Raw genomic sequence first — 25,136 nt, 5'->3', positions numbered from 1 at the left:
ACGTCTCACCCACGTGCTGAGGACCCGTCAGCACTTATGGGGGGGAGCATCTGAAGAGGTCTGCCTTTCCTTGGGCATTTTACCCAAGGGATCCCAAAATAGGGCTCTTTCTAGCCAGAAATCTGCCTTCCAGGTGACTCAGTGGCTGCAGTCACGGGCTCCGCTCATCCTGTAGGCTTTATGCAGCCATCGCAACCTTCCAGCATCTCATAGTTGCTTAATAAGCTCAAATTGCTCATTACCTGGCCTCTGGTTTCTGCCCCCGCTCTCTTGAGTGAGTTGTCGGCATTGGGAAAGAGCCCTCAATCAGCCGTGCCCTTTGAGCTTTGGCTGAGCCCTTCTGCCAAACTCCTGGAAATAACCTTTATGAAAAGCTTTGCCTTCCAGTTGTATTTAAAGTTGCAGTCATGATTTAGTAGTCGAGAGGATGTAAAACATTAAACCTCTTTTTAATAAGTCTTGGGCTGGGCTGTTACAGGGACAGCAAATAAATCACAGTATTCTAAGAAATTTTGCTAAAATACCCGAAGAATATAATTGTGAGGAATATTTTTTTTTTTTAACAACTTTGTATTGTGGTTTTGGTGTGGAGGCTTTGCAAGGGCAGTTTTGGCAGAGTGGACCGTACCACGTTACCTCTCTATTTGCTCTGCAGCTCTATACCGAGACCACGACAGTAAAGCAAAGGTTAAAAATCCACCAGGAGAGCAGCTAACTGAGCTACACAAGCCTGTAAACTATTTTAAAAGCGCTAAGGCAAACCACAACGGTGCTTCTTCTGTCTGGGATGTACGAACGCCGCCAAGGGAGCAATTCCCGGGTGGGTGCCCACCACCCAGCCTTCACCTGGGGAACCCTTTGCTGGGTGCTACAGGAGGGAGTTCATGCCTCGGCTCCATCCTGCCCTGGCCGTGAGTGCTCGTACACCCTCTCAGCATCCCGCTGCTCCCCCAGAGAAGCTGTATCTCACCGTACAGCTGGCATTTCTTTAGCTCCCTTGTCCTGCAATGCCCACAGCAGCCATGCACCGACCTGCCGGAGAGCTGCGGGAGCGGGCGGAGGAGGTGAATGCCACCGCTCCATGCTGCAGCATATCCATGCGTGGGAAAAAGGCAAAAGTTTTGTTTCCTGTATAAATAACATTGTCGGCATCCAGCATTAGTGATGTTATCACAAGCAGATTAGCCAACGAATGACTGGCATGGTAAAACAAATGGTAATTTTTTTTTTACCTATTATTTTTACCTAGTGCAGGGAGAAAGGGATCATCCTTCGCATGCACTTTCTGCTCTAGCCAGAAATATCGCAAGTCGTATAGACGTTAATTATTGGAAAACATAAACACCTGCCCCATCGGCATCACCTTCGGAATGTACCTGGGGGATACATTTTGTTAGGATCTCCGTTTGTTTTTAAAGTCATGCTAAGCCTGTAAATGCTTCCTATGGGGAGCTGAAGGTCCGTGCTCATCTTCTCCAACATCTTCTCCGTTGCTCATCACCTGGAGAGACAAACTGGGAGGGAAATGGTCATTACCGTAAGAGGCCAAGAGAGAAAGAGAAGGATGGGAAAGGTTTTTTTGTAGGGAAGCAGCAGCAGCAGGAGGGAGAGCTGGCGGGGGTTTGCAAAGGTCCTGGCTCCAGCTGGGTGATGCTCAAGGTCGGTGATGGGGAGAGAGGTCCTGGCCACGTCCCAACCTCCGCAGCCGCCTGCCCGTGCCCGGGGACGCACAGTCTGTGGCTCCCTCTGCTGAGCCCGGCCCTGAGCTCTGCTTGTCGTGGGAGAGGAGCAAGAGTTTTCGTCGGGAGGGCTTTTTGGGGAGACCTGGGGGTCACCCCGATGCCAGGCTGGGGGCATGGGAGGTAGGAGAGGAGCGCTCAGCCCCTCCGCTGCATCTCGCTGCCCTGAGGAGCAAATGCCCACCCAAATGCCTCTTCGCAGGGATGGAGATGCTGCTGCTTTGTCAAAAAGCAGGGGCTAACCTGCCAGGTTGTTTTTTTTAATTATTATTTTAAATTGGCCAAAAATCTATTTTCTGTAGAAAAGTGGGAGTCTAGGTGAGCTGGGCAATTTCTTCTCTGACCAGGCTTGGTCAGCAGGGCATTTTCTTAGAGAAAAGAGGGAAAACACTGTTTTGCTCTTCCAGGCACCAGCAGGCTGTAAGCACCGCTCTGCTGCCTGCCCAGAGCCCGGCTGCTGGCTCTGGCTTTGTGCGAAGCCATGGTCCGTTCTGCTCTGACTGCTCCTTTTGTGGATGCCGAAGGCTCCACGGCAGCCAGAGCAGCTCTGGGACCCTCTCCCCCAAATTGCACAGGGACTGGTGCTATTGTTAGACTAACTGAAGCATCCATCACCGGGCACCTTGCTGGGAGAGGCAGAGAGGTGGCCTCATCCTCATAAAGCTGCAAACCCTGCCCATGTGGACATATATAGATAGATAAATATATGGCATCCATTCTGATCCCGTGCCAGGACCACTCAGCCCCGCCGCTTCCACCGCCCCATGCGAGCGATGCTGCAGCCCCCAAGGTGCCCGTGCCAGGTGTACGTTGCTGAGCTATTTGCAGATCCCAATTAAAAATAGCTCCCCGGAGCGCTCAGCGATGCTGCTGAGCCCCACGGTGAATTCGCTCTCAAAAAGTGCTGTCAAGCAGCTGCCTCTGCTGCGGCTGAACAGCATCAGGGCCGCTTACGACAACCACCGGCCCCTTGCCGCCTCGGGTTCAGATGCACCAGCTCGAGGAATATTTTGGTCCCTGGGGGGCCATGGGACATCGCTCGCCACTCACGAGGGGGTGACAGAGCAAGACAGTCGTGCTCCTGGCATGGCCAGCCCGGGGCTCCGAAAAGCAGCACGGCGGTGGCGATTTGGTATATTCTGGGAGCGGGTCCCTGGCTGGCAGACAGCCCACCGTTATTATCCAGCCTCTCCCGTGCAGCCTCAGCCAACAGACTTGGGGAATTAATTATTCCTTGAACTTGAGGAGCTCTTCTGGTAAAGCCCTCTCCATCTTGATTAAAAACTTCCCTGTAATGGGAAATCCCTGCCTACCGCCGCTGATAAATTATTCCCCTGGCTATTCCCCTCGCTGTTAAATACGAGGCATTTGTACCTGCACCGGGAGCCCGGGGTTAGGGCCAAAGGGACGAGAGCATCCCTCGGGCAGCCGCCGGGGAGGGTGCTGCCGGGTGGCTGCTTCTCCATCACCCTTTGGGGTAGACGTAGAAAAGACCCCGTTACCAAGACATTGTGGGGTTTTTCCACGCCTGCCGGGCACACTGCAGAGACGGAGACAGCCCAGCAGCTGCTAAAACGGTGGCCACCGGCTCCTGTCTTTGCTCCCAGTTGGATGTGGGCTGCAGCCTCCGCAGGGCAGGAGAACCAGAGCCCGACTCTCCCGGGCTGGATGGGGCTCAGACATGGCGTAATCCAGGAGCACAGGTTGGTAAAGCCTTTAGTCTCCAGTACGGATTCATCCAACAGCTCCTGACAGCATGGAAATGTTGGGTTTTTTTGTGGTTTTTTTTTTTTTCTCTTGCTTTTCCTATTTTAAGCCTCTTTCCAGTTCGCCCATCGGCGGGACCCACAGACTCTCCCTAACCACACGGCTGCCGCGGACTTTCCTTGGAGCCTTTTCAGCCCCTCCAGCTCCAATTTTCCATCCCAGCGCTTTTTGCTTTTTCCCTTCCCTTTTCCTTCTCTATTAGTGCAACAAACCTGTGCTTTGAGACCCAGACAGCAGGCACACGTACGTGGAAAGGCAAACTGTTTATGGAAGGAAACGGCATTTCGCTGGGGTTTAGGTAACGCTTGTTTTAGCCGCGTTGGGAGGGCTGATGCAGGGTGGGTGCAGGGAGCCGTTGCCCGTGGGCTGTGGATGCGGGTGCTCTCCTGGGCAGGGTAATTGGGGTGGAATGGAATGCCGCAAGGAATCTTTCCCTCCTGGGATGGCACTGTCTCGGGAGCATCTTTAAATAGAGGACACGCTTTTGGGGTGCTCGGCCTCATCGGCATTTGGGGAACTTGCTAGCAACCTCTTCCAAGGAGAAGCAGCGGATGAGGCTTTCGAGCAACCCAAAGAAGTCCCGTGTTTGCAAGTTCTGCTGTCATGGGGGACGTTAACCACCCCGATACCTGCTGGAGGGTCACCACAGTGGGGTCCGGGCCACCCCGGAGGTCTCTGTGATGTCCTGACACAGGCAAGCGATGGGAGACGATCTGCTGCACCTTGTGCTTGCAATCCAGTAAGGATGCCCAAGGAGCTCCTGACACAACTCAGACATGAAAAGGAACCATATGAGAGGTGGAAGCGGGGGTCCCGGGAGAAGCATAGGGACACTGTGGGCATCCAGGGATGGGGTTTGGGAAGCCAAAGCTCACCTGGCATTGGATCTGGTGAGGGATGTGAACCTGCCCAAGTCCACGGGGCCTGATGGGCTGCACCCACGGGTGCTGCGGGAGCCATCGCAAGACCACTGTTAGTGATCTTGGAAAGGGCACAGTGATCAGGGAAGTTTTTGAGAAGTGGAAGAGAGGAGAAGTCATTCCTTCCCTCCAGAAGGACAAAAAGGAGGCTCTGGGGAACCGCAGGCCACTCAGCTTCACCTCCACACCTGCGAAGGTGGTGGAGCAACTAAGCCTGGACACCATTTCCAGACACCTGAAGGAAAAGAAGGTGATGGGGAGCAGTCAACGTGGCTTCCCAAAGGGAACGTGTGCCCATCCAGCCTTCGGCGGTGCGGTGACTGGGCTGGTGGATGAAGGCAGAGCAGTGGGTGCTTTACCTTGACTTCAGTGAGGCTTTTGGCACTGTCTCCCACAACACCTTCATGGAGAGGCTGATGAAGTACAGGCTGGATAAGCTGCCATCGTTGATGTGGGTTGAAAACTGGCCGACCGGCCGGGCTCAGAGGGCTGGGTTCGCTGGCACAAAGTCCAGCTGGAGACGAGTCACTAGTGGCGTAACCCAGGGGTCCATAATGGGGCCAGCTACTCTTTAACCTCGTAATTAATGACCTGGACACAGGGATGCTGTCAACATGCCTGCAACTAACGCAAAACTGGGAGGAGTGGCTGATGCACCAGAAAGTCACGCTCCCCTTCAGCGGGACCTGGACGGGCTGGAGAAACGGGCTGAGGAACCTCACGAAGTTCAGCAAGGGGCCAAGTCCTGCCGCTGGGGAGGGATAACCCCATGCCCCGGTGCACGCTAAGGGCCCACCGGGTGGAAAACGGCTTTGCAGAGCAGGACCTGGGTGGCCAGGCGGACACCAAGCTGCAATCCATCCTCACCGCGAAGGTGGCCACCGGCATCCTGGGCTGCATTGAGACGTCCATCTCCAGCAGGTCAAGGAGGGGATGAGACACAACTGGTGTGCTGGGCCAGCGCTGGGCTCCCCGGTATGGGAGGGAGTGAACGGCCAAGCGGATGATTTAGAGCTTGGACTGGTTGAGAAGAGCCCGCAGGAGCTGGGCTTGGTCAGCCTGGAGAAGTGGAGGCTCAGGGGCATCTTACTGATGTGTCTGATGGAGGGGGGGAAAAAAAAAGAGCTACAAAAGGCAAAGGCCGCAAGCTGAACTACAGGAAATTCCATTTAAATGTCAGAAAAAGCCTTTTTTTAACCATAAGCGTGGTCTAACCCTGCACCAGGCCACCCGGCGAGGTCGTGCAGCCAGCACCCCTGGAGGTAACCAACCCTTCCCCGAGCATCCGCGGCACGGGGTGAGCTGGGGGGGTCCCTGCCACCCTCAGCGAAAGGGTGATGCTGCAAACGGCACCAGCTTGTGCAGAGCCCAAAGCTGAGAAAATACGGAAAAACCTGGGCCAGAAGTCACGGTCCTGCCCTCGGCACATCCTGCGGCCGAGCGCCTGCGGCAAGCGGCAGATCCAGCTCAGAGCATCCTTCCCTGCCCGCTCCAGCCCAAGGCAGGTCCGAAATTTGCAGGTTTTTAAGCCCAGAATCGGGCCAACCTTAAAAAAACCTGACCCAAATGTTTCCACGCGCACGCTGAGGCTCTCGGCCAAGCCGGTTCCTCCGTGTGCCTCCGCAGCCTCCGAGCTGCTCCAGCCCCAATTCCTGCCGATTTCAAAAGAAAATCCTGTATCCGAACAGCTCCCGCAGGGTGGGCATCCCAACGGGACAGAGAGGCGGCTGCATGGGGAATGCTGGGGATTTGTAAGCCCTGCCACGGGCTTTATAATATATATAATAAAGATAATAAACTCTCCTGCAGAACTACGCAACTCCTCCTCCCCTCTCCTACCCCACAGGCCTGGCATTTATTTTATGCTATTTTTTCTTTTGAAAGTATGAGGCCATCTGCCAAAAAGAGCGTAAATAAGGAGGCGCCACACCCCAGTGTTACAAAACCTTGTATTAATCATCTCCCTTCACTTTCAATATAACGTTGATATGAAATATAGCCATGATTCCTAGTTACATGGGAGGAAATGAGTAATAAATACATCGGAGCAAGTTGAAATCACGAGGGTGTTTCACTGGGAACAACATTTGAAAACTGTACACTTGCAAAGACCGGCATCTCCAAACATTAGTATTTCTTTATATCGGGAAGCTTTTACATGTAACAAACATGCTATTTCCATATATGACCAAAAAAAAAAAAAATTTTAAAAATATGCATTGCTCGGCAACATTAACTAGGCAAAAATAGTTCTTTGTGCACTAACTTTGTACAGAAAAACCAGGACTAAAGGCATGCATGTACAATAAAAGGCTGCCCGGGTACGGCATGCAACAGAAGAGAGTTCAAAGCTTTTTAAAGTGAGCTTACAATATGCATAAATACATAAGGGTTATATATATATATTAATAAGGGAGGAAGTATTCTGTTTAACATTATTAACATTCCTGTTTTTTTTTTTTTTTCTTCCTATTCCTCCCAGAGGAATACACATTCACCTTTAAGTAAAGATAAAGGAATACAAAAAATAAAACTCACTTTGCAAACTCTGATGACTCGTATAAAATCAACTTTAGTGTTATCGTCGCTGTGTGCAAATTATAGACGTCTGCAGGACCCACTTTCCATCAGGCACATTCAGAAAGCCAAACCTGGGGCACGGCTGCACCCCGACATGGAGAAAGGTGACAACAGAAATAATTTCCCTAAGTGCTGACCAAACTCGAGCTTCGCTCCGCGCCGCTCGCGGGCGTAAAAATCACAGTTTTGGATTTTCCTGCTGGATGCTGGCTGGCCTTGACCGCCCCCCCCCCCAAAAAAAAAAAAAAAGATTTTTTTTTTTTTTTTTTAAATGAGCTGAGCAAGCAAAGGCAAAACCCAGCTCAAGTCCAGCCGAGCTCAGGGCTTGTCCCTGGGGAGGGGGAAGACACCTCAAAAGAAAAGGTTGATTTTTGTGGGTTTTTTAAAATTTTTTTTTCCTTTTTCCCTGGGTGTCGCAGCCGCGGGGAGCATCCGCTGGACCCAAGGACACTTGGGCGCTGAGCTGGCCGGCCTCCCCCGCTGCAGCCGGGGACGGCTCAGGGGAACAGCACCAGTAAAAGGTCCCCGGTGGGTGCTGGGGCAAGGCGGGGGGGCCAAGGGCTGTTTCTGGGAGAGCAGGGAAAAGGGGGGATGAGATGCCCACCCGACGCCGAGGGCCCCCGCCGCGGCGACGTCGCCCTCGCCGCGGCGCGCGCGTGGTACAAAACAGTTGCACGTGGGGTGAACAGGTGAATACAAAAAAGAAAGGCACTGCCGCTTTATTACTAAAGATTTGACTTCACAGCCTCACTCATGCAACTGTTTGTTTTTTTTTTTTTCTTTTTTCTTTTTATAAATAATTTTTATTTTCTTTTAGGATTCGAGCTTTTTTTTTTTTTTTTTGTCTGTTTGTTTTTTTTTTTTTTAAACTTCTTTCACTGGAGCTCTGCTGCCTGCACTCAGCACAGGCACCCCAGAGCCAGGCAGGACTTCCCCGAACGCAACTGAAGCCACTTGTTTTTTGTTTTTTTACTTAAAAAAAAAAAAAAAAAAACAAACAAGAAACAGCAAACACAACTAAGTCATTATTAACCTATACACTGTCAATGGAAAATAAGCTTTTTTTTTTTTTAACAAAAGGAAAAAACAATTGAATTACTTGGTGGTTGTTAATAACAGACATTATGATGGTTACCAGCCATAGCAAGTTAATAGGTAATATATCCAAAATAATATCTCTTAACAATCAGATAACCTCTGTTTCTATAGTCAGCGAAGGAATAAATAGAATTTCAGCTCCGTAAATACATCTGAGCCTTCTCTGGGGAAGGCTCCTGCTACGGCGGTTGTGTTCACACCTCAGTTTCGTACAACCTGGGGGTGCTCGGGGGGGGGGTGACCCAGGTCCCCAGCCCCCCCAGCCCCCCACTTCCCCTTCACCTCCTCGCACCTCTTCCCAACCTCCCTCGCTTTCGGGTTTTCCCTTCTCCGCTCCCCCCCCCACCCTGCACACCCTCCCCCCAAAATCTCATGCCTGCCGGGAAGCAGGACACCAAGGAACAGCAAACATAAAACATTGCATATGGCACTTTTTTTTTTGGTTGGTTGGTTTTTGTTGTTGTTTTTTTTTTTTTTTTTTAAGAAAAACAACTTAAAAATGCTGCATGGCAAATGGATTCACACATCTCCCATCCCCGCCGCCCCCAGCCCTGCTCCGGCCGGTCCCGGGCCCATCGGTGCTCACGGCCGAGCCCGTTTTTTTGGGAATATTGCCGCAACCCCCGTGGCTGCCGCTTCCACCCGTCACCTCCCTTCATTAATTAATTTTAAATTTATTCTTATTCCAGCAGAGCACTCGGAGCAGCATCAGGACCGGCGGGAGCGAAGCCGCCGCTCTGCCGAGCATCGCTGCGGGCGCTGATGGTTTTTCTGGCCCCGACCTCGCTTTGAGCACAGGCTTGAGCAGCGCCGTGTGGGATTTATCTATTTAATGCCCTCGGACTAAAATTTAGCTCCCCGTTATAAAAAGCGACACAGCGGAGGGGGGAGCGGGCAGCCGAGCCACTGCCATCATCCACGTCTCCTCTCCGGCACGTGTATAATGCCAAGAAAATGGGGCTGTGAAGCTGCGTTTTGGTGCCCTTTGGTTTTTTATTTGGCTAAATAAAACTGCACGCTCCCTCCCAAAAGCCTTCGTCCCTCATCGGCCGCCCCGGGGGCTGGAAAAGCCCGTTATCGCCGGGTTTTTGGCAGGTTGGGGGGTAGATGTGTAAAGCCACGGATGCAGCACCTTCCCGGTACCCGCACAGGCAAGGCAAGAGACACGGAAACTCACCCAGCATCCCTCCTCCGATCCCGCTTTACCAACATCCCCCGGGACCCTCCGCCGGGCGAGATGCCCCCCCGCCACGTCCCCGTACCCCGACCCACGCCGGGGGCACAGGGACAGGGGTCGGACCCCGGCGTCCGGCAGGCGCCCACCGACCCTCCGGCTCCGCTGCCCTGTGCACAACGCTACCTCGAAACTGCGGATGCTCTCGGCTAAACTGAAAGGAAATTTTGGGTTTGGTTGGTTTTTTTGGTTTTTTTTTTTTTTTTTTTTTTTTAAATCTGGGCTTTCCAGGCCAGTCCGTGCCTGAACGCAGCGAAACTCAAGGGATGGGACCACCGGCCCCGAAGCCCCCGGCAGGACAGGCAAATCCTCCCCAAAGGGTTTTTGGTCACACACACGCGTGATATTCACTATTCACTCGTAGCCTCGTCCAGAAACAGGGTTTGCCCTCGGTGCTCCGGTGAACCCTCCGTTGTCAGCACTCTCCTGCCGCGTCCCCCCCCGCCCCACCCTCCCCATGCTTTTTCATCGTCGTCGTTGACTTTTTGCCACTTTTTTTTTTTTTCTTTTCTTTTTTCCCCCCTAGCATGGATGTAATAAATGACAACACAAATTCCAAGTCTAATGATATGTTCACAAGGACAATCTACACATTCACAAAATTAAAACAGGAGAGAGAGAAAGAGAGAGGAGAGGAGAGAGAGGAGAAAGGATGCAAGCTATCGCTTGAGGCTCCCTGCAAGCCCCCGACCTCGCCGCTGGACCCGCAGCAGTTGTTCTCCCGGCCAGCGTCCCCGTCGCGACGCCCTTCTAAATCGTGGAGGTTCGGTCAACGCCATCTGCAAGCAGGAAAGTTGAGTTAGGAGCAACCCCGGGGGAGCAGCCGCTCACGTTGCATCCGTATCCCACCCCCCCCGGAGCCGAGGAAGGGGGGATGGACCCCCCCAAAGCATCCCCAACCCACGGCGAGGTGGAACCACGGGGGTACCCCCCCCCCCATCTCCTCAAAGGGGTACAGAAGGTTTTGGGGTGTCAGCACTCTGCTGGTGCCTCCGTCTGACCCCACGGCAGCCCCCCCGCCCCCCCCGGAATCGCTGTCCCAACATCGGTCCAGGGTTCTGCCCCATCCCCACGGCACCTTTCCCGGGAGCGGAGGGGGTTTCTGGGCAGCCCAGACTCGCCGCAAAGGTGGGTGCGAGTCTGGGACCCCCCAATACAGCGGGATAAGTTCAGGACCCCACTGCCCACGAGTGGGGGGGGACAGGAACGGAGCCCGTGCTGGGCAGGGGGAGCAGCTAACCCAGCCCTGCAATACCTGCGCCCGCAGAGGATGCAAAATTTTCCTCCCTCTGAGGATCATGGAAGGGCAAAAAAAGAAACAACCTCCCCCAGGGGTTGTTTTTGTCTCCCCAGAGCCCCCGTCCCCAGCGTCCCATGACAGCAGGGACGCATCCAGCCGCAGCCCCGAGCCCAGGAGCGAGGGGTCCACGGTCCACCCCGAAGCCGCAGAAAGGACCCTGCTGCCAGCAGCCCCCTCTCCTCCACCTCCCGGGCACCAGGAGCTCTTACGGGGCCAGAAATCAACACCCAACAGCATTTCCAACCCTCCTCCAGCCCCGACCACCCCACGTACCCCATCCCAAACCCCCATCCCCGGGATGGAGAGCGGCGGAGGGGGGGGCTCCTGGGGTAGCCCCCGAACAGAGCGCTCCCTGTTACGCCACCCAAGGCATCACGGCCGCCTCCCTCCTTAAGACTAAAAACAAACAGGTTTGTTACGCCTTTTTTTTTTTTTTTTTTTTTTTTTTTTTTTTTTTTTTTCTCCCCCGAAAGGTTTATTTTTTTAAGAGCTATTTATAGCACGACCGGTTTCGAGAGGCTCGGGGTATGCGACCTGGGAAAAAATAACTCGGAGGAACAGTACCCTGCAGAGGAACGAGACAGCTAAGCCTCTCCTGGGCACACGCCGGAGAAACGCTTTGGGTGACAGAAGTGTCCTTGTTTTTCCCGGCCGAGGATGCTGCCGTGGCACTGCCAGGGCCCTGCTGCTTCTTACAGTCCTCGCTCTCGTGTCCCGGGCTGTTGCGTCCCTGCGGGGAGCCCGGTGGTCCTCCTCCTCCTCCTCTTCCTCCCCGAGCGTTCCTGTCCTCAGCCGTATATACGACACAGTCCGGGGATTGCGGGGGGACGAGACCCGAGCTGGTTATTCGGGAGGGTCTGGGCGATGCCGGCGGCCGTGCTCGTCCCATTGCCGGGGGTGTGGGGGTCATCCTTCGTGCTTGGGGGGGGGTCCAGGCGCTGCTGGTGCCGGTGCTTTTTGCCGCAGCGGGCTCTCCATCAACGCTGCCGCTGCCTTTTCCACCTTTCTTATCTGGTTTTCTGCCTCGGTCCTCCTCCCTCCCCGTGCCCGTTATCCGCCCGCCCGGGCTGGCATCCGCAGCCGCTCCAGGCACGGGCAAGGAGCCGGCACAGCGCCCGGCACAGCACCCTGCAGCCCGCGGCAGGGTTTTAGCCCCGTGCTTTTGGGGCTCCCGCACCCCTCGGCCGGACGAGGGATGCCAGTGGCAGAAGGGTAAAATACTCCAAAGCCTGTGAACCATTCGAGCACGCTGGTGGCAAGGGCTTTATCGAGAACTAATAACAGACTAGCGAGCTAATACTAATTATTATTAGCAAGCTTACTAGTGGCTAACAAGCACAGACTTCACTAGCGCTGGGTGCGAGCCCCGCGTTCGGTTTTTACCCCCTGCCCCGGCTACCTCGCCGAGAGAAGCCGCCGTCCCCATCCGACCCCCCCCGCCCCGCTCCGGGAGCATCCCTGGGAGCATCTCGGCATCCAGCCCCGCCGCCGTCCCGTCCCCTCACAGCCACAGCCTGTCCCAGCTTTTTGGGGCGGCGGGGCAGGTGCCGGGGGGTTCGGCGGAGGCGGCGTGGATGTGCTGGAAAAGCCCGAGGAGGAGGGAGTGCTCACCGCTGAGCGCGTGCTCCGTCATGCTCAGGCACAGGGACTCCAGCCTGTTGTTGATGTCAGGTTCAGTCACCGGCACCTGGAACTCTGCAGGGAGAAAGGGACAGGAGATCTTGGTCAAGGGGATCCGGCAGGGACCCCGCTTGCCCGTCCCCGTAACCCCCCCTGCCCGCTCTGCTGCTGCCGGCGTGGGAGCGCGTGGGGTAGGAAACCACCCAAAAGATGGCCCGGGGGGGGGTCTGACCGCACGGCCGGACTCTGGCAACGCTTCGCTTCCCGGTGCGATCGCCTCCGGCGAGAGATATTTGCAAAAATAGTCGTTGCTCCCCCGTTTCTTATCGGTAAGGGGTAAATCTGGGGAGACTCGGCGGCATTGCAGAAGAGGGTAGATGGAAATGAGGGGTTCGGGCGCTGGCGGGAGATGCTGGGGAGGGGGGAGCAGGGCCTGGGAGGGGGCAGCCCCAGGCTTTCCCCTCGCTCAGGCCCTGCAAAAATCCTCGATACACGGAAAATGTTCAAGCAGGGCCGGGAGCTGCCCGTGCAGGCAGGGTTAGCGCTCGGACGTGGGATGGCAGCACAGACCGGCAGAGCCGCCATCCATCCGGCTTTTCCATGGCCGGCTCGGCCACGGCTCAGTCACCCACGCCACGTCCCCGGTGGGGCGAGCGCAAAAAAAGGGAGCTGGAATGCAGTTTGGTGTGCTGCAACACCCCGGACTGATCCCTACAGCACCGAAATGCCCTCCCCTCTGCGGCAAAAAGAGCTTCGCAAATACAGCTTTTGCTCCTGACGGCCGGCACCTCCGGCTTGCCACCGGCTTGTAGGAACGTGGGACGAGGTCCAGGAGGGTTGAGGTCCCCGCAGCCTGATGGAAAGTGTTTCAGGAGCCCAGCCCCGCGTTACTGCTTATTTTCCTCGCGACTCGGTCCGCATCTTTGGCTCTCTAATCCTCCTACGCCCTCATTCACCGCAGGCTAACACGCAAAGAGAAACCTATTTATTCTCCTGCAGAAATGTGCCCTTGTCTTGGTGTTTAATCAATACCCGAGAACAGACGCTGCTTTTGCTGTACAGGACATTTGCCGCTTAAATTATGCAGTTAAAACACCGCAGGCGTGTGACGTGAGGGGAGCTGCCAAGCTGAAACCACGGCAGAAGCTTACGGATGAGGTTGAGTATACTGGGGGGGGTGTAACTCCCTGTCCTGCGGTATAAATTGTTATGGTAAGTGTGTTGGTAAGAAAAGGCAGGCTTAAAGGCTAATGGATACACAGAGAAAAACGCATGCATGTCCCTAATGGGAAGGATGCTCCAGGTTCAGGCTCCAAGTTCAGCAGGAACCCCCCCGAATCAGAGTTTGCTCCTATATACAGGAGCTTTTTTTTGCGGTGTTTCGGCAGGAAGCACCAACACGGCACCGTTTCCATTCACATACACTGAGAAAAGAATTTCCCCCGAGTGCACGAAGGCAGGTCCCTCCGCACCGCGTCCCCGGGTCCACGCACGAGCAAAAAAGGTGACGGATGAGCTACTGCCTTCCCTGCCTGAACGAAGCCCCTCAGAAGCAAGCTAGGTAAGGCACCAGTGTTATTATATACAGGGCCAAGATGTTATATATATATATATATATAGGGTCAAAATCCCTCCGGTGATATCTCCGGTTCAATCAATCCCGTAAACTGACTAGTGTCAAAGATACCCAGCTCGGCTCCTTTCAGAGCCTCCCCTCGTCTCGCTGAGCTGTGGGTAAGCGAAAAAACCAATGTCTGGTACCCACCTGGCTGCTGAAACATCAGCATGGTCTGCGGAGAGGTGTGGACCGGCAGCGAGCGCGTCCTTTGCACCGAGCTGTGGCTCCGGCTGGGCATACTGTTGCTGCCCCCGGGGTTGGCAAACCAGAGGTTCTGTGGGAAGCAAATGAAAAAGGGGTGCGGGATGTAAAATGGAAGGCTCTGTGCCATATATTTATAACGCCCTTGGGCTCATCCCTCCCCGCATCCCTCTCTCGCCGCCCCACGTGCTCTCGGTTTTGCCCCTCTCCCGCCGGTCCCTCTTCTGCATCCCGCCGCAGGGAGGGGAGCGCAGCCCAAACGCCTGCAGATCCCTCTTGGTTGCTTGAAAAGAGGGATCCGGAGAAGTTAAGAGGAGAAAAAGCAAAGGGAGCTTATGGGGAAGGGATGAAAAAGCTGGAGGTGACGTCGACCAACCTGTCTGCCTTGCTTGAGGATGGCGGGGCTGGCGGCGGGGCTGCGCTGGGGGGTGCCCAGCAGCCCACTGGGACCCAGCAGCCCCAGCCGGGCGGTGGGGAGGTTGCGGGAGGGGATCTGGAACTGGCGGGGGTTTCGCCGGCCCAGTCCTGCCCCTGCAGATCCGGCTGTCGGTAAGGAGTTCGACTGGCCAAAGCCTCGGCTGCGGAGAGAAAGATCGCCGCGGGTGAGAAATGGGTCCCTCGCAAGGGGATGGTGCTGCGGGGGGGCGAGCGGCTGGGTTGGTGCGCTCAGACCAACAGCCAAACGTCCCGAGGGTGCGTGATCGTGAAATGCCGGACCGATGCTCGTCCCCCCACACCCATCCCACAGCCACGGGTTCACCGCGACCTCTGCTCCTGCCCCGATGCTGCTGGTCCTCCATCCTGCACGTGCAGTGGGAAGGAGGAGGTTTGGCCATACCACAGCAGCATCTTTTCTTCTTCCCTCCTGCCATTCACCCTCCCTCCCTGTCTTCTGCAGTTCTCAGATTCACTGTTTAAAATTTTTTTTATTTTACTCCTGCAAAATGGGCCTGTTCTTAAATGCAAGCTAAAATAACACAGGTAATTCCCTAGACACTGGAGCTAGCGGCACCTGATTTCTTGGGTTTTGACTTAAACTCTTCATGCCTTGGAGCTGTAGAGGAGAGAGCTCTCGTGTGTGGATTCTCTAGTGTCTGATAAAGGTTCAGCTTGTGCAGTTGGGTTTTCTTTACAGGGGACGCTTAAAGGGCTTGAAGTTCTCCCCTTCCAGAAGGTTCATTTTTACAAACACAGTCCTCTCCGAGACTTTTCAAGCTCTGTAAAATTTGGTTAAAACGACCTAACAAGTCCAAGATTTCCTATGGAAGGGTTGAGCGAAAGGCACGTGCCCGTGGAGGTGGGACTGGCTCTGCACCCGCTCCCGTCTCTCCACTGCAAACCCTTACCCAGCTCCCTGTGGTCAGAGCAAAACCATCTGGACCCAAGACTCAGCCCAAACGTCCCAAGACACTGATCTCAGGACACAAAATCATCTTTACTCCTTGGAAGATCGCGTCGGACACGCTGGCGTCCCTCCCCGTGTGGGTTTTTTGCATTTAAAATCAGAGGAACGACACCAAAATAATCAGGTAACCCACAGAAACACAGGCAGCGTGGGTCTCCTTGCCACGCAAAGCTGGCTTGGTGTCTCTGCCCCATTAGCTGGGCAGCGGGACTGCAACGTCGTTATCGGGTTTAAGCACAGCCAAGGGTAGGAGCACGCTGCAAACCCACAGCTGCGGTTGCTTTGACGCTCCCTGTTGCCCCCCTGCCCTTCTCCAGCACTTAATCACCCTCGCAGATGTTTCAGCTCACCTTCCTCCCAGCCCTCATCTCTCCTGCTTGTGCAGGCAGCTGCAAACATGCTTCAGACAACACGAGCACGCTGGGATCCCAAAACTGGATAAATTTACTAGGCAGAACTACGACGGGGTTTCTTTAAACCTCGTCCAAAACCCACTCTTGCCATTAAAACCCCATGAGAAAAACAAGACTGGCCACGTGCTCCTTGCTCTCCCGCGGCTCCCCAGGAGCAGAAGAAAAGCAAAATGCAAAGAACTCAAAAGCAGCAAGGAAAACTGGAGAGCATCCTGGGCGGCCCTGGGAAAGGGACTGGGATCATTTCAAGCCGGCAGCTTTAGCTTGTGCTTGGGGTCAGCCTGGATGCGCAGCTAAAAACTGCTGCGCTGGTGATGGCCCAGACCAAATGGGTCCAGCAAAACCCTTTGCTCTTGTCTATTCTGCTTCTGATCCTGCCATGAACACTGAAATTGCTTGTTTTTGCATTCCAAAATATTTCATTTAATTCCACTGGGGAACACTCCAGTTCTGCGCTCGTTCCTTCTGACCTCACATCCCGGCTGTCCCAATGCTCCCAGTTATCCCCAAACCCCTTTCTTTTCCAGAAAAAAGAACTTCCACAAGACTGCAATAATATAGACTTAGCAAAATGAAACAAAAGGCTGATGCTGTTGTTAAAACTGATCTAAAAATATCTGTTCTTGCCATAACCCCAACGCTTTCTGGGATCACCCGAAATCCAGCGTCACCGTGGAAGTGAGCAAACGCGGTGTTTGCAACGCATCCCCACCCTGGCTTTCTGACCGCAGCCCCCTGGCTCTGCACCCTCCGCAGGCTTCAGGCTTTTTTTTTTTTGCCAGTTGACAGCTTTTTGGTGAAATTCCAGCGCTGATGTAATTAGCAAAGGGCAACAGGCAAGGACAAAGCTGGCCACCCAGTGCCGGGGATACGCCGTACAGCTGGGAAGCTCCGGGTTCAGAGCCAGAGGGACACGGTGGGAATCGGTGGGGTACGCGCCAACCACACACTCAAGCAAACTTACTGCTCCTTTCCCTTCCCAGCCGACGCCTGGGGTTTTATTGCCGAAGCTTTTCCAACCCTCCTCCCTCCCAAAATGCGGCTCTGAACCCGGCAGGATCCATCCCTCCCTATTGGGAGACACCGGTCCCACTTGAGAAGCCCTTGTCGGCCCCTCCGGCTGCTGCTTCCAACCATCCCTCCCCAAAAACCAGCGTACCTCCTCTGCTGCCGATAGCCTGACAGCTCCAGGAGGGATTTCCGAGGGAAAGACCGAAAGAGTTTCTGCACCTGCTGTTTCCATGACAGCAGCCGCTTCTTCTGGATCTCTGTAAACGCCTGGCCCCCCCCCAGAAAAAAAAGGAGAGAAAAATAGGAAACGTATAAATATTTTTCTGGACAAAGCGAGCAAGGATGTGCATGTGGGTGTGCGTGTGAAGAAAAGCAGCCGGGGCAGGCGGTGGCGTGAGCTGAGCCCCATTGGCCAAGTCCAAAGGGAAACCCTGGTCTCTCTCAAGGATTTACTCATCTCAGGTGGAGCAAACGCTCCGGCAGCGTCCTCTGCGCCCCGGAGTGACTGCCCCAAGGCTGCCAAAGCCCCCGGGCAGAGCAGGGCTCGAGAAAAATGCTGCCGGAGCGGGAAAAAAGCTGGGATTGGGAAAGCGGAGCTGCTCCGTGGCATCCTGCATCCTACCCTCCTCTCGGCTCTGCTGCTGGCACCGACAGCCTCCGTGGGAGGTCACCCGGGGTGAAGCCCCCTCGCCCACCCGACTCGTGGTGAAGGTCACCCACGCAAGGGACGGACCTCCTCCCGAAACGCCCCAGACCTCCCGGCAGGCGGTGTGGGTTACGGGGACACCCACGTGCCCACCGCAGCTAACTTTAGACACCCAACGTCTCCGCGCCGGCGGCGGAGAGGAGCGGAGGTCTCCGGAGGACAATTTGGAGGCTAATTAGCGTCTGACTTGATTGCTCCGAACCGCCCTCGGGAGGAGATGCTCTCTCCCGGCGCTGATTACGCCGGAGCCGACGCAGACGGTGATCCTGGGACACAGCCTGGCACCGGTGGGGTGATGCTGCGTCACCACGTCCATCCCGGGCGCTCCTGCAAAACGAGCTCCTCTGCAGCAAAGTGTTTTCCTGGCTTTGCAGAGCCCCGGACCTCTGCTCCCACCACCTTTGTTCCTTTCTTTGGCATCTCTCTTCCCACAGCGATGCCCTGCTCGGCCATCCAGAAAGTCCAGGCACCTTTCCAGGCTCCCGATGCTCTCCAAGAGGGGAGCAAGTGGGAGCACAACACGCTCTCCCCTCCAGCTATTTTCCACTGCCCGTGTCCGTGTAAAGCACCAAGAAGACCATACCCACGGCTCTGAACCTGTTTTGCAGCAAACCCGAACAGCGGGTGCCACCATCCCGTGTTGCACGGGGCCAAGCGCCGGCTGAGACAGCAAGCGCTGCCAGCGAAATGCGCTGAAACCCCCACCGTGATCGACAGAGGCGTCCGGGAGCACAGTTCACAAAATATGATGAAGCGCTTGCATTTTGCCCGGTATCCAACTATTTCACCCCAACTCAAGATGCCCCGTGCTCGGCCCTGCAGAGATGCACGGATCAAACCTTTGCACAAACGCGGCTCGGGCACCGGCTTCGGCTGCAGAGCAAGGGGCTGCAAATCGCCTCTCTGCTCTTCCACGCAGCGTGCAGCACATTTTGGGGTTTGCAGCCACTAGCCCTCTCCAGAGGAAATTCTTCCGTGCTTTGACAGGGTTATTTTTTTCGAAACAAAGAACGGAGAAAGCCTGCAGCTCCTACGAGAGGGCATCCCACCTCCCCCCGACCCCTGCCATATGGGCAGGCGATGAGGAGCAGCTTGTTCTGCCAGGCGAAGCCAGCATGGGTATGAAATGCTGCAGGACACTGGAGCCATCGGCCATCCCTCCCTGCCACCGGGCAGGAGCCTGCCGGAGCCCTGCGGCACGACCTCGGCCATCCCGAGCCATCCCGCGGCAAAGGCGGATCTGCCCGGAGCAGAAACAGATGCCCCCGTTGCAAAATCCCAAGACCGCGCGCGCTGCAAAACAGGAGGCGGCAACGCCAAGGGATCGCCGGGTCTGTCTGATAGAAACCGCCTGGGATTCTTTTTTCTTTCATCCAGCTGCTGATCGGACTGTCGAGAGCCAGATGAATTTCCCAGCTCCAGGTCTTGGCAATTAAGCGAGCGTGGGGTGGGGAGGCAACGTTTCCATGCACCACGTTGGAGCTACCGCCCGCTCCAGCCCTGTTCTGTCAGAATTACTATTAATACCCCCCAAAAATATTTGTGTTAGAAACCAAAAGGTTTACATAAACAGACACTTTGGAAACAGTTTCTAAGTGATGAGAACAACAGTTTTAGATGATCCGTCACGACTCACCTCGTGGATTAGACATTTGTCTATGAGCTGTAAATAGGAACTTATATTCTCTTCATCGGGTCGGGAAACTAAAAGTTGCGTGCATACTGGAAAAAAAAAGAGAAGAGAAATGGGCATGGGGACAGCGAGCTGGGGTCCAGGGGGGTCCAACGAACGCCTTGGACATCCCGTTTCCCTTGTCCCACAGGCAGGTCTTCTCATCAGCGAGAAAAAACTCCCTTCCCCAATTCCTGCCGTGCCATCCTATATTTAGGACCAGATTTTGTTCTCCGTTATGATGGTGTAAATCCAGAGTAACACCAGTGGCGTCACCAAAATTAGACCTGAGCAAATGAGGGGCACAGGATTATTCCCTATTCCTAGGCAAGAGCTGGTGCTGGGAGAGCTCCTGCTCCTACAGCCAAAATCTGCTCCTGCTGCGAACGGATTCCCACCTTTCCCGATGGATTTTAACCTCTTTGGGAATTAACGCCGTAAAAGCAAGTGGAAATGAGTTCACAGAGAAGTGGGTCTCTCCCGTCGCAGCCCCCGGGCAGGGATGCCTTGCAGTCCAGAAGGACACCTCGTCCTGCAAGGCTGGTGCCACACATACAGCTTCGTGCGTGACGGAGGCATTTGTCACGGGCTGAATTCATCAGCGGGTTTAAAATGGGGCCAGAAACCCACGTTTGTGCATGCAGTCCATTAGCTGGTGAGACATTTTGCAGCAAGTTTTTATATAGAAAACACCTCATCTATTTTTTTGCAAAAAAGGTCTGAAACAGGGACAGGGCTGATATTTCTTTGTGGCATCCCAAGGAGTTTCTTTCTGTTCCTGGACTCCTGTGTGAGCCTGCGGACCAGACTCCCCCCCCTCTTCCCCAGGGAGATCTCCCTCCACGCAGCCAGCACCGACACCTCAGATCCCATCGAGGGGAGTTGGGACACGTCCAAGCTCATACAAATTTGCTCAAAAAGAGCCCTGTATATGGCACAGGGTGTCGGTCCCTACCTCACATCGCTCCTGTGCACCTCCCAGTGTGTTAAACCTGATGCAAAGCCGTGCACCCCGCACCAGCCATGGAAAGGCACCCAAGTATTTTGGATGTCCTCTATTTAAATCAGGACTTAAGAGGTTTGGACCCAGCTGATTTGCACTCAGGACAGCTCACGCTAAGCCCACGCACCAGTGCTACCCCCACACAAGCAGAGAAAGCCTAAGGGATGCTGCTGAAAACACCTCCGGACCGGTGGGATGCCTCCAGGGCTCTGAACGGGAAGGGAGAGGATGCTGTCTGCTCCTGATCTGGGGCAGGGAGGGGATGCTATCCACTTCTGACCCGTCCCATCGCTGCCCCTTCCAAAAATCACTGCCCACCTCTCCACCCACGCTCTTACCTCTTACCACGGCACGACGGGACCTCAAAAAAAATCATCCCCCCCCCGCCCCAGGACCGCGGCTTGCAGGGGCTCGGGAAAAACGGCTGCCGCCAGCACCGTCACCGCACGCAGCCTGCCCCGAAGCAGCTCTCCCTAGCGAGGACGTCAATAAGAAGTGACGGCCGCTCACCTTTCCCCATCACTCTGGTGAACTGCCCGGGCAGGTCGCCTTCAGGTAAAGGGGCCCCCCCCGACTCGCCCTCGCATCCCGCCAACTGATGCTGCTGCATCCCCCCCGCGGCAGAGTCCTTGCAGTCAGAGCCTTGGCTGTCTGAGCCGATCAGGGAGGAGGGGTGATGCGAATCCGCGTCCCGGCTGTGCTCCTCCGTGCTCGAGTTTTGGGAAGAGTAGGCTTTGATGGGGGTGAGGATCATTTGGTGTAGTTCCTGCAGCGGGACACGCAAGTTGCCACCTTCCAGGATGTCCTGAGGATTCAAGTGGAGAGAAGAGGGGATGACAGGACATCAGCTACGAACCAGATCCCTACCGTTACCCCCCCAGCAAAGCTGACGGCCTCGCTCCTGCTCCAGGACCTTGCCGCAGTCCATAGTCAACAGCCGCGTTTCATTCACCCCGTCTTTTGCTTAGACCAGGGGAATGTGGAGCTGCTGCAAGGATTGTGTCTGATTATCCACGGATGTGTTCAGACCTGAATCCCCAGAGATAAACGTGCCCCGTCAACCACCGGGACCCAAAACCAGTGACAATCTGGCTTCAGCCTTTCCAAATTTCCACCAGGAAGATGGCAACTCCGTGAGAGCGACTGAGCCTGTGAGATTTCAATGCTGGACCAGCGAGTATCTTGCTCCTTCCCCAGACAATCCCGCGATCACGACATTTCAGCTCTATTTAATTAGAACTGTATTTTTAAATGTGGGCTTGTCTCCAGTTTCCAGCACTGCCTTCAAGCCTGGCTCTCCATTAATCCCAAAGAGCTTGCCGTAGCATCCTTACGCCCTGGGACCACCACAGGGTCCAGGACCACGCTGGGATGCAGGAGCCCACACTGGGATGGGCTGGGGGAGCGGATGCAGAGGGGAAAGGGAGGGTTTCAAGGGGAGCAGGGTGGGTTGTGGTCAGACACAGAAGGGGAGAACACGAGGCTGCAGGTGAACTTATAGCCCCATAGCAAAAACATTCAGCTTGGAGATCCTGGGGATGGTCCACGCAGGAGGGAGAGAATCTGGGTACACCCCCAGCCTTGCTCTTGGTTATAGTGTGGATCAAGAAACCCCTTTCTATGGTCAGATCCTCATCCCGCTGATGGGAAATAATTGCATTTTGTTTTTTAATGTAGCCTGGACCAGAAGAGCTCATTGCAGGCTCCTGCACGGTCTGGCTCGTGGGATGCTGCTTGGAAAGAGGCAGCTTTTGGAGCGAGTCCTGGCTGTGCCTAGGGAAGAGACACAAAGCGGGCACGCAGGCTGCGTGTGAGCCAGCTGAAATGGTTGTTCTCCCTAATTCCTGCTGCCCCCCCCCCCCCCCCAGCTCGCTCTTGGACGTCTCAGCCCCACTTCTCTTGAAGACCTGGTGTCAGTCTGCTGGGCACTATTTTTTGGGGAAAAAAATCCTGCTCTGCTAACTGGGGGAGAGGGGTGGAGCAGCTCTTTCCAAGAAAGCAGCAATCTTTAGCAGTGAGACACTGCCCAAAAAAATTAAGTCCCACACATGCTCTTGTTTAGCAAAAAGAAATTGGATGGGAAGCCTGGAAAACCAGAGATGTCTCCTCCCAAGTGAGGCAGCTCACAGGCAGCTCTGAGCCCCAGCAGTGGGACACGGTCACAGCCCCACAGCTCAAACCCACCCCAGGAGGGCTCAAAAGCAGTCCCTGCCACTTATTGCCTGTATTTTACAGCGTGCGTGGCTGGTTGTGTCAGCTGAACTGGGCTTAAGCTCCCGCACCATGCCAGTCAATCAATACCATATTTCAAAACCCAGGCGGAAAAGCGGGGGAAGAGGCTGTGTAATCATCTGGAAAACACATCGCCAAAGCAAGCTCAATCCAGTGGGCTGTCTCTTGGATTTAATAGTTATTATCGATATATGGAGGTAAATATGGCTTTATTAGCTCCTGCCATACTCTGAGTACAAGCCCATATTATAAATAAATAGTGAAGCAGTGAGCTAACGAAAACACCAATAAACAGCAACACACCACACGAGTATTTAAAAGCCCCTAGTGGGAGGCTCTGCAAGTTGCTGTTTGAAGATGGTGCAATTAAATATAATATAATATTGCGATAATAAATAGCGAGAGGTTGGGTGAGCTGCTCCCAGCAAGTCTGTGGTGCTGCTGCTTCTCTGACAGCCATTTCTGCAGAGATTAAGCTTTTATTGAAGTGACAAAGAAGTTTCTGTTTGTTCTCCTTGGAAATTCAAGATGTTGTTCAGGCACTGACGTGGGTGTCTGCCTTTTTATCTGAGGACAGGTTACCCACCTGATGCTCCAGAAAAGCGCAGTGGCCCTCGACCTGACGGACACCGGGAAATCCCATCTCTTTTTGGGGACGGAGAGGTAGGGGCAGGGCTCAGGGGTCCACGCGCTGACCCCACGCACGGAAGGGTCTCACGAGAGGGACGGTGGCATCAAGAAGGCAGAGATAAGCGAGTGGGCGAGGGATAACCAGGGGTTAAAGGCTCTGCCCAGCTGGTTCTCCAGCGGCAGAGAGGACCATGACGGCTGTTGGGGCTGGTCCTGCACCACGGTTCAGCAGATGGGCGACCACCTTCCGTCGGTGTCGCCGGGATGGTGCCCCCCATCACTCAAAGCTCAGGTGTTTCTGAGCACCCTGGAGCTGGCCAGGGCTTGTACCAGTCCTGCAGGGCATATCCATCCCAGCCGCCTGAGTGGAGATGGATTAGGACTCACTCTGCAAAATACAGCCCCAAATAAAACCTTGCATCTGGTACAGAAGTGTTTGAGACATCATTCAGAGGCGGCCAAGCCAACAATAGATTTCTCTGCAAAGGATCCCAACAATATTTGTAACTGAAGAGTGCTTCACCCCCAAATTAATTCCTCGCTTCTTGAAAAACAAGAAATACAAAAGCGGTTGTGATTACTTACTCTTTCTAAAGATTTGAGCAGGTTTTGTCTTTCTTTTAGCTTTTGGATACTGATGACTATTTTGTGTCTTGCGCCTTTGGTAACGTTCTGCAAAAACAGCACAAAACCTGACATTAACATTTCCACAGGACAGCCAGGTCAATCCAAATCCTTCCTCCCCTAAACGAAAAGGGCTGCTATAAATTAATGAAATTTCTGAGTGCATGCAGGGATTAGCGGGGGACATCATAGAAAATCACTTAGAGGCTTGCTGAATATAGAGATTTCTAGCTAGTCTGCCCTTCCCCAGTACCTCTCACACAGTGAAAGCAAAGGTGCTGACCGGCTCTCTTCATCCCGAGGATAACGCTGAGCTAAATCTCAAAGCAGGAACATTTTCAAAGGTTAACAAGGCACTCGGCCACCAAAGCCCCACTGACCTTAAAGGAGTTGGGTACAGCAGACTGCGTCCCTGAAACTCCAGAACTTAATCCCAACTGGAAAAAAACCCAAGACCAGTTCCCAGTGATGGGACTTTCATGCTGGGACTCCAGTAAGAAATCTGGGACAAGGCCTTTTTCAGGTACAATGTGTTTTTTTTTTCACTCCCCAAGACCCAATTTTCCTTTCTCTGTCTGCTTCCCAACCACCTGCAGGCAAAACGCCTTCCACGTGAAGACACGAAAAGGCGTCGGAGGCATCTCATCGACCGACTGCCCAAGCGTCGGGACCGCGGCTGGTTGCTTTACGACCGACGTGGGACGTACTTGTGCCTCGAGCTGGCATTCGGTGAGGGCCATCATCTCCTCGTACGTCATCTGCGAGAAGAGAGCGGCGTACTTGTGCAGCCGGAGGCTCTTCAGCCAGGCTGGGACATCTGCAGCACAAAGGTAAGGAGATAAGAGCTCCCGTTGAGTTCACAACACGGCTCAACCACGCGCGACAGCATCGACAGCAACACGAGGAGTTGATTAGGTGCCGTCCGCCACCCCACCGGTCCTTCAGACACCTTACTGAACGTCACGGACCTTTTGGAGGACATAGTGCTATGGATATGGATGCTAGGAGGAGGAAGCAGTCCCTGGATGAGGACATGGTGCTATGGATATGGATGGTAGGAGGAACCAGCCCCTGGATGAGGACACGTCCTCAGAGGTTTGGTTTCTGTGGCTGAGACGCTGGGAATTAGCCCACGGGGAGCTGGTGTCGTACCACTGCACGCCAAGCTCCTCGCTGCCCTCTTCCCAGGAACGTGGGAACCGCCGAAGCTAATGGTGTGGTTGAGCTTAGGACGAGCAAATGGCTGTTCTGCAGATGGCAGACACTGATTTATGGCGTGAGGGAAGATGGTATGTGCTGAAAATTTGAATGATGCTTAAAGAGAAATAAAGAGGTCTTTTTTCTGAGCATGGAAAAATGACAT

The 25,136-nt window shown here is 54.5% G+C and overlaps 1 protein-coding gene across 4 annotated transcripts in view; it reads right to left on the bottom strand.

The window, feature by feature from the left end:
* Nucleotides 1-6,361: 6,361 nt before the first annotated feature.
* The window catches only part of SAMD4A (sterile alpha motif domain containing 4A), a 107,013-nt gene continuing 88,238 nt past the window's right edge, over nt 6,362-25,136 (bottom strand). For 2 of the 4 annotated variants that reach the window (XM_075029499.1, XM_075029501.1), the window contains 9 exons: nt 24,481-24,590; nt 23,735-23,821; nt 20,798-21,092; nt 19,249-19,334; nt 17,055-17,173; nt 14,454-14,655; nt 14,024-14,150; nt 12,250-12,333; nt 6,362-10,117 (listed from right to left, as the gene is read on the bottom strand). In XM_075029499.1, the coding sequence (XP_074885600.1) occupies nt 10,089-10,117; nt 12,250-12,333; nt 14,024-14,150; nt 14,454-14,655; nt 17,055-17,173; nt 19,249-19,334; nt 20,798-21,092; nt 23,735-23,821; nt 24,481-24,590 (1,139 nt within the window). In that variant the 3' untranslated portion in view covers nt 6,362-10,088. Of the gene's footprint in view, nt 10,118-10,173; nt 12,334-14,023; nt 14,151-14,453; nt 14,656-17,054; nt 17,174-19,248; nt 19,335-20,797; nt 21,093-23,734; nt 23,822-24,480; nt 24,591-25,136 lie in introns of those variants that run through there. The other 2 variants (XM_075029500.1, XM_075029498.1) reach the window with 2 other exon arrangements.

This window comes from Buteo buteo, chromosome 6 (assembly GCF_964188355.1).
Source record: "Buteo buteo chromosome 6, bButBut1.hap1.1, whole genome shotgun sequence".
NCBI classification, from domain to species: Eukaryota; Metazoa; Chordata; class Aves; order Accipitriformes; family Accipitridae; genus Buteo; species Buteo buteo.
This window is presented reverse-complemented; position numbering and strand designations above follow the sequence as displayed.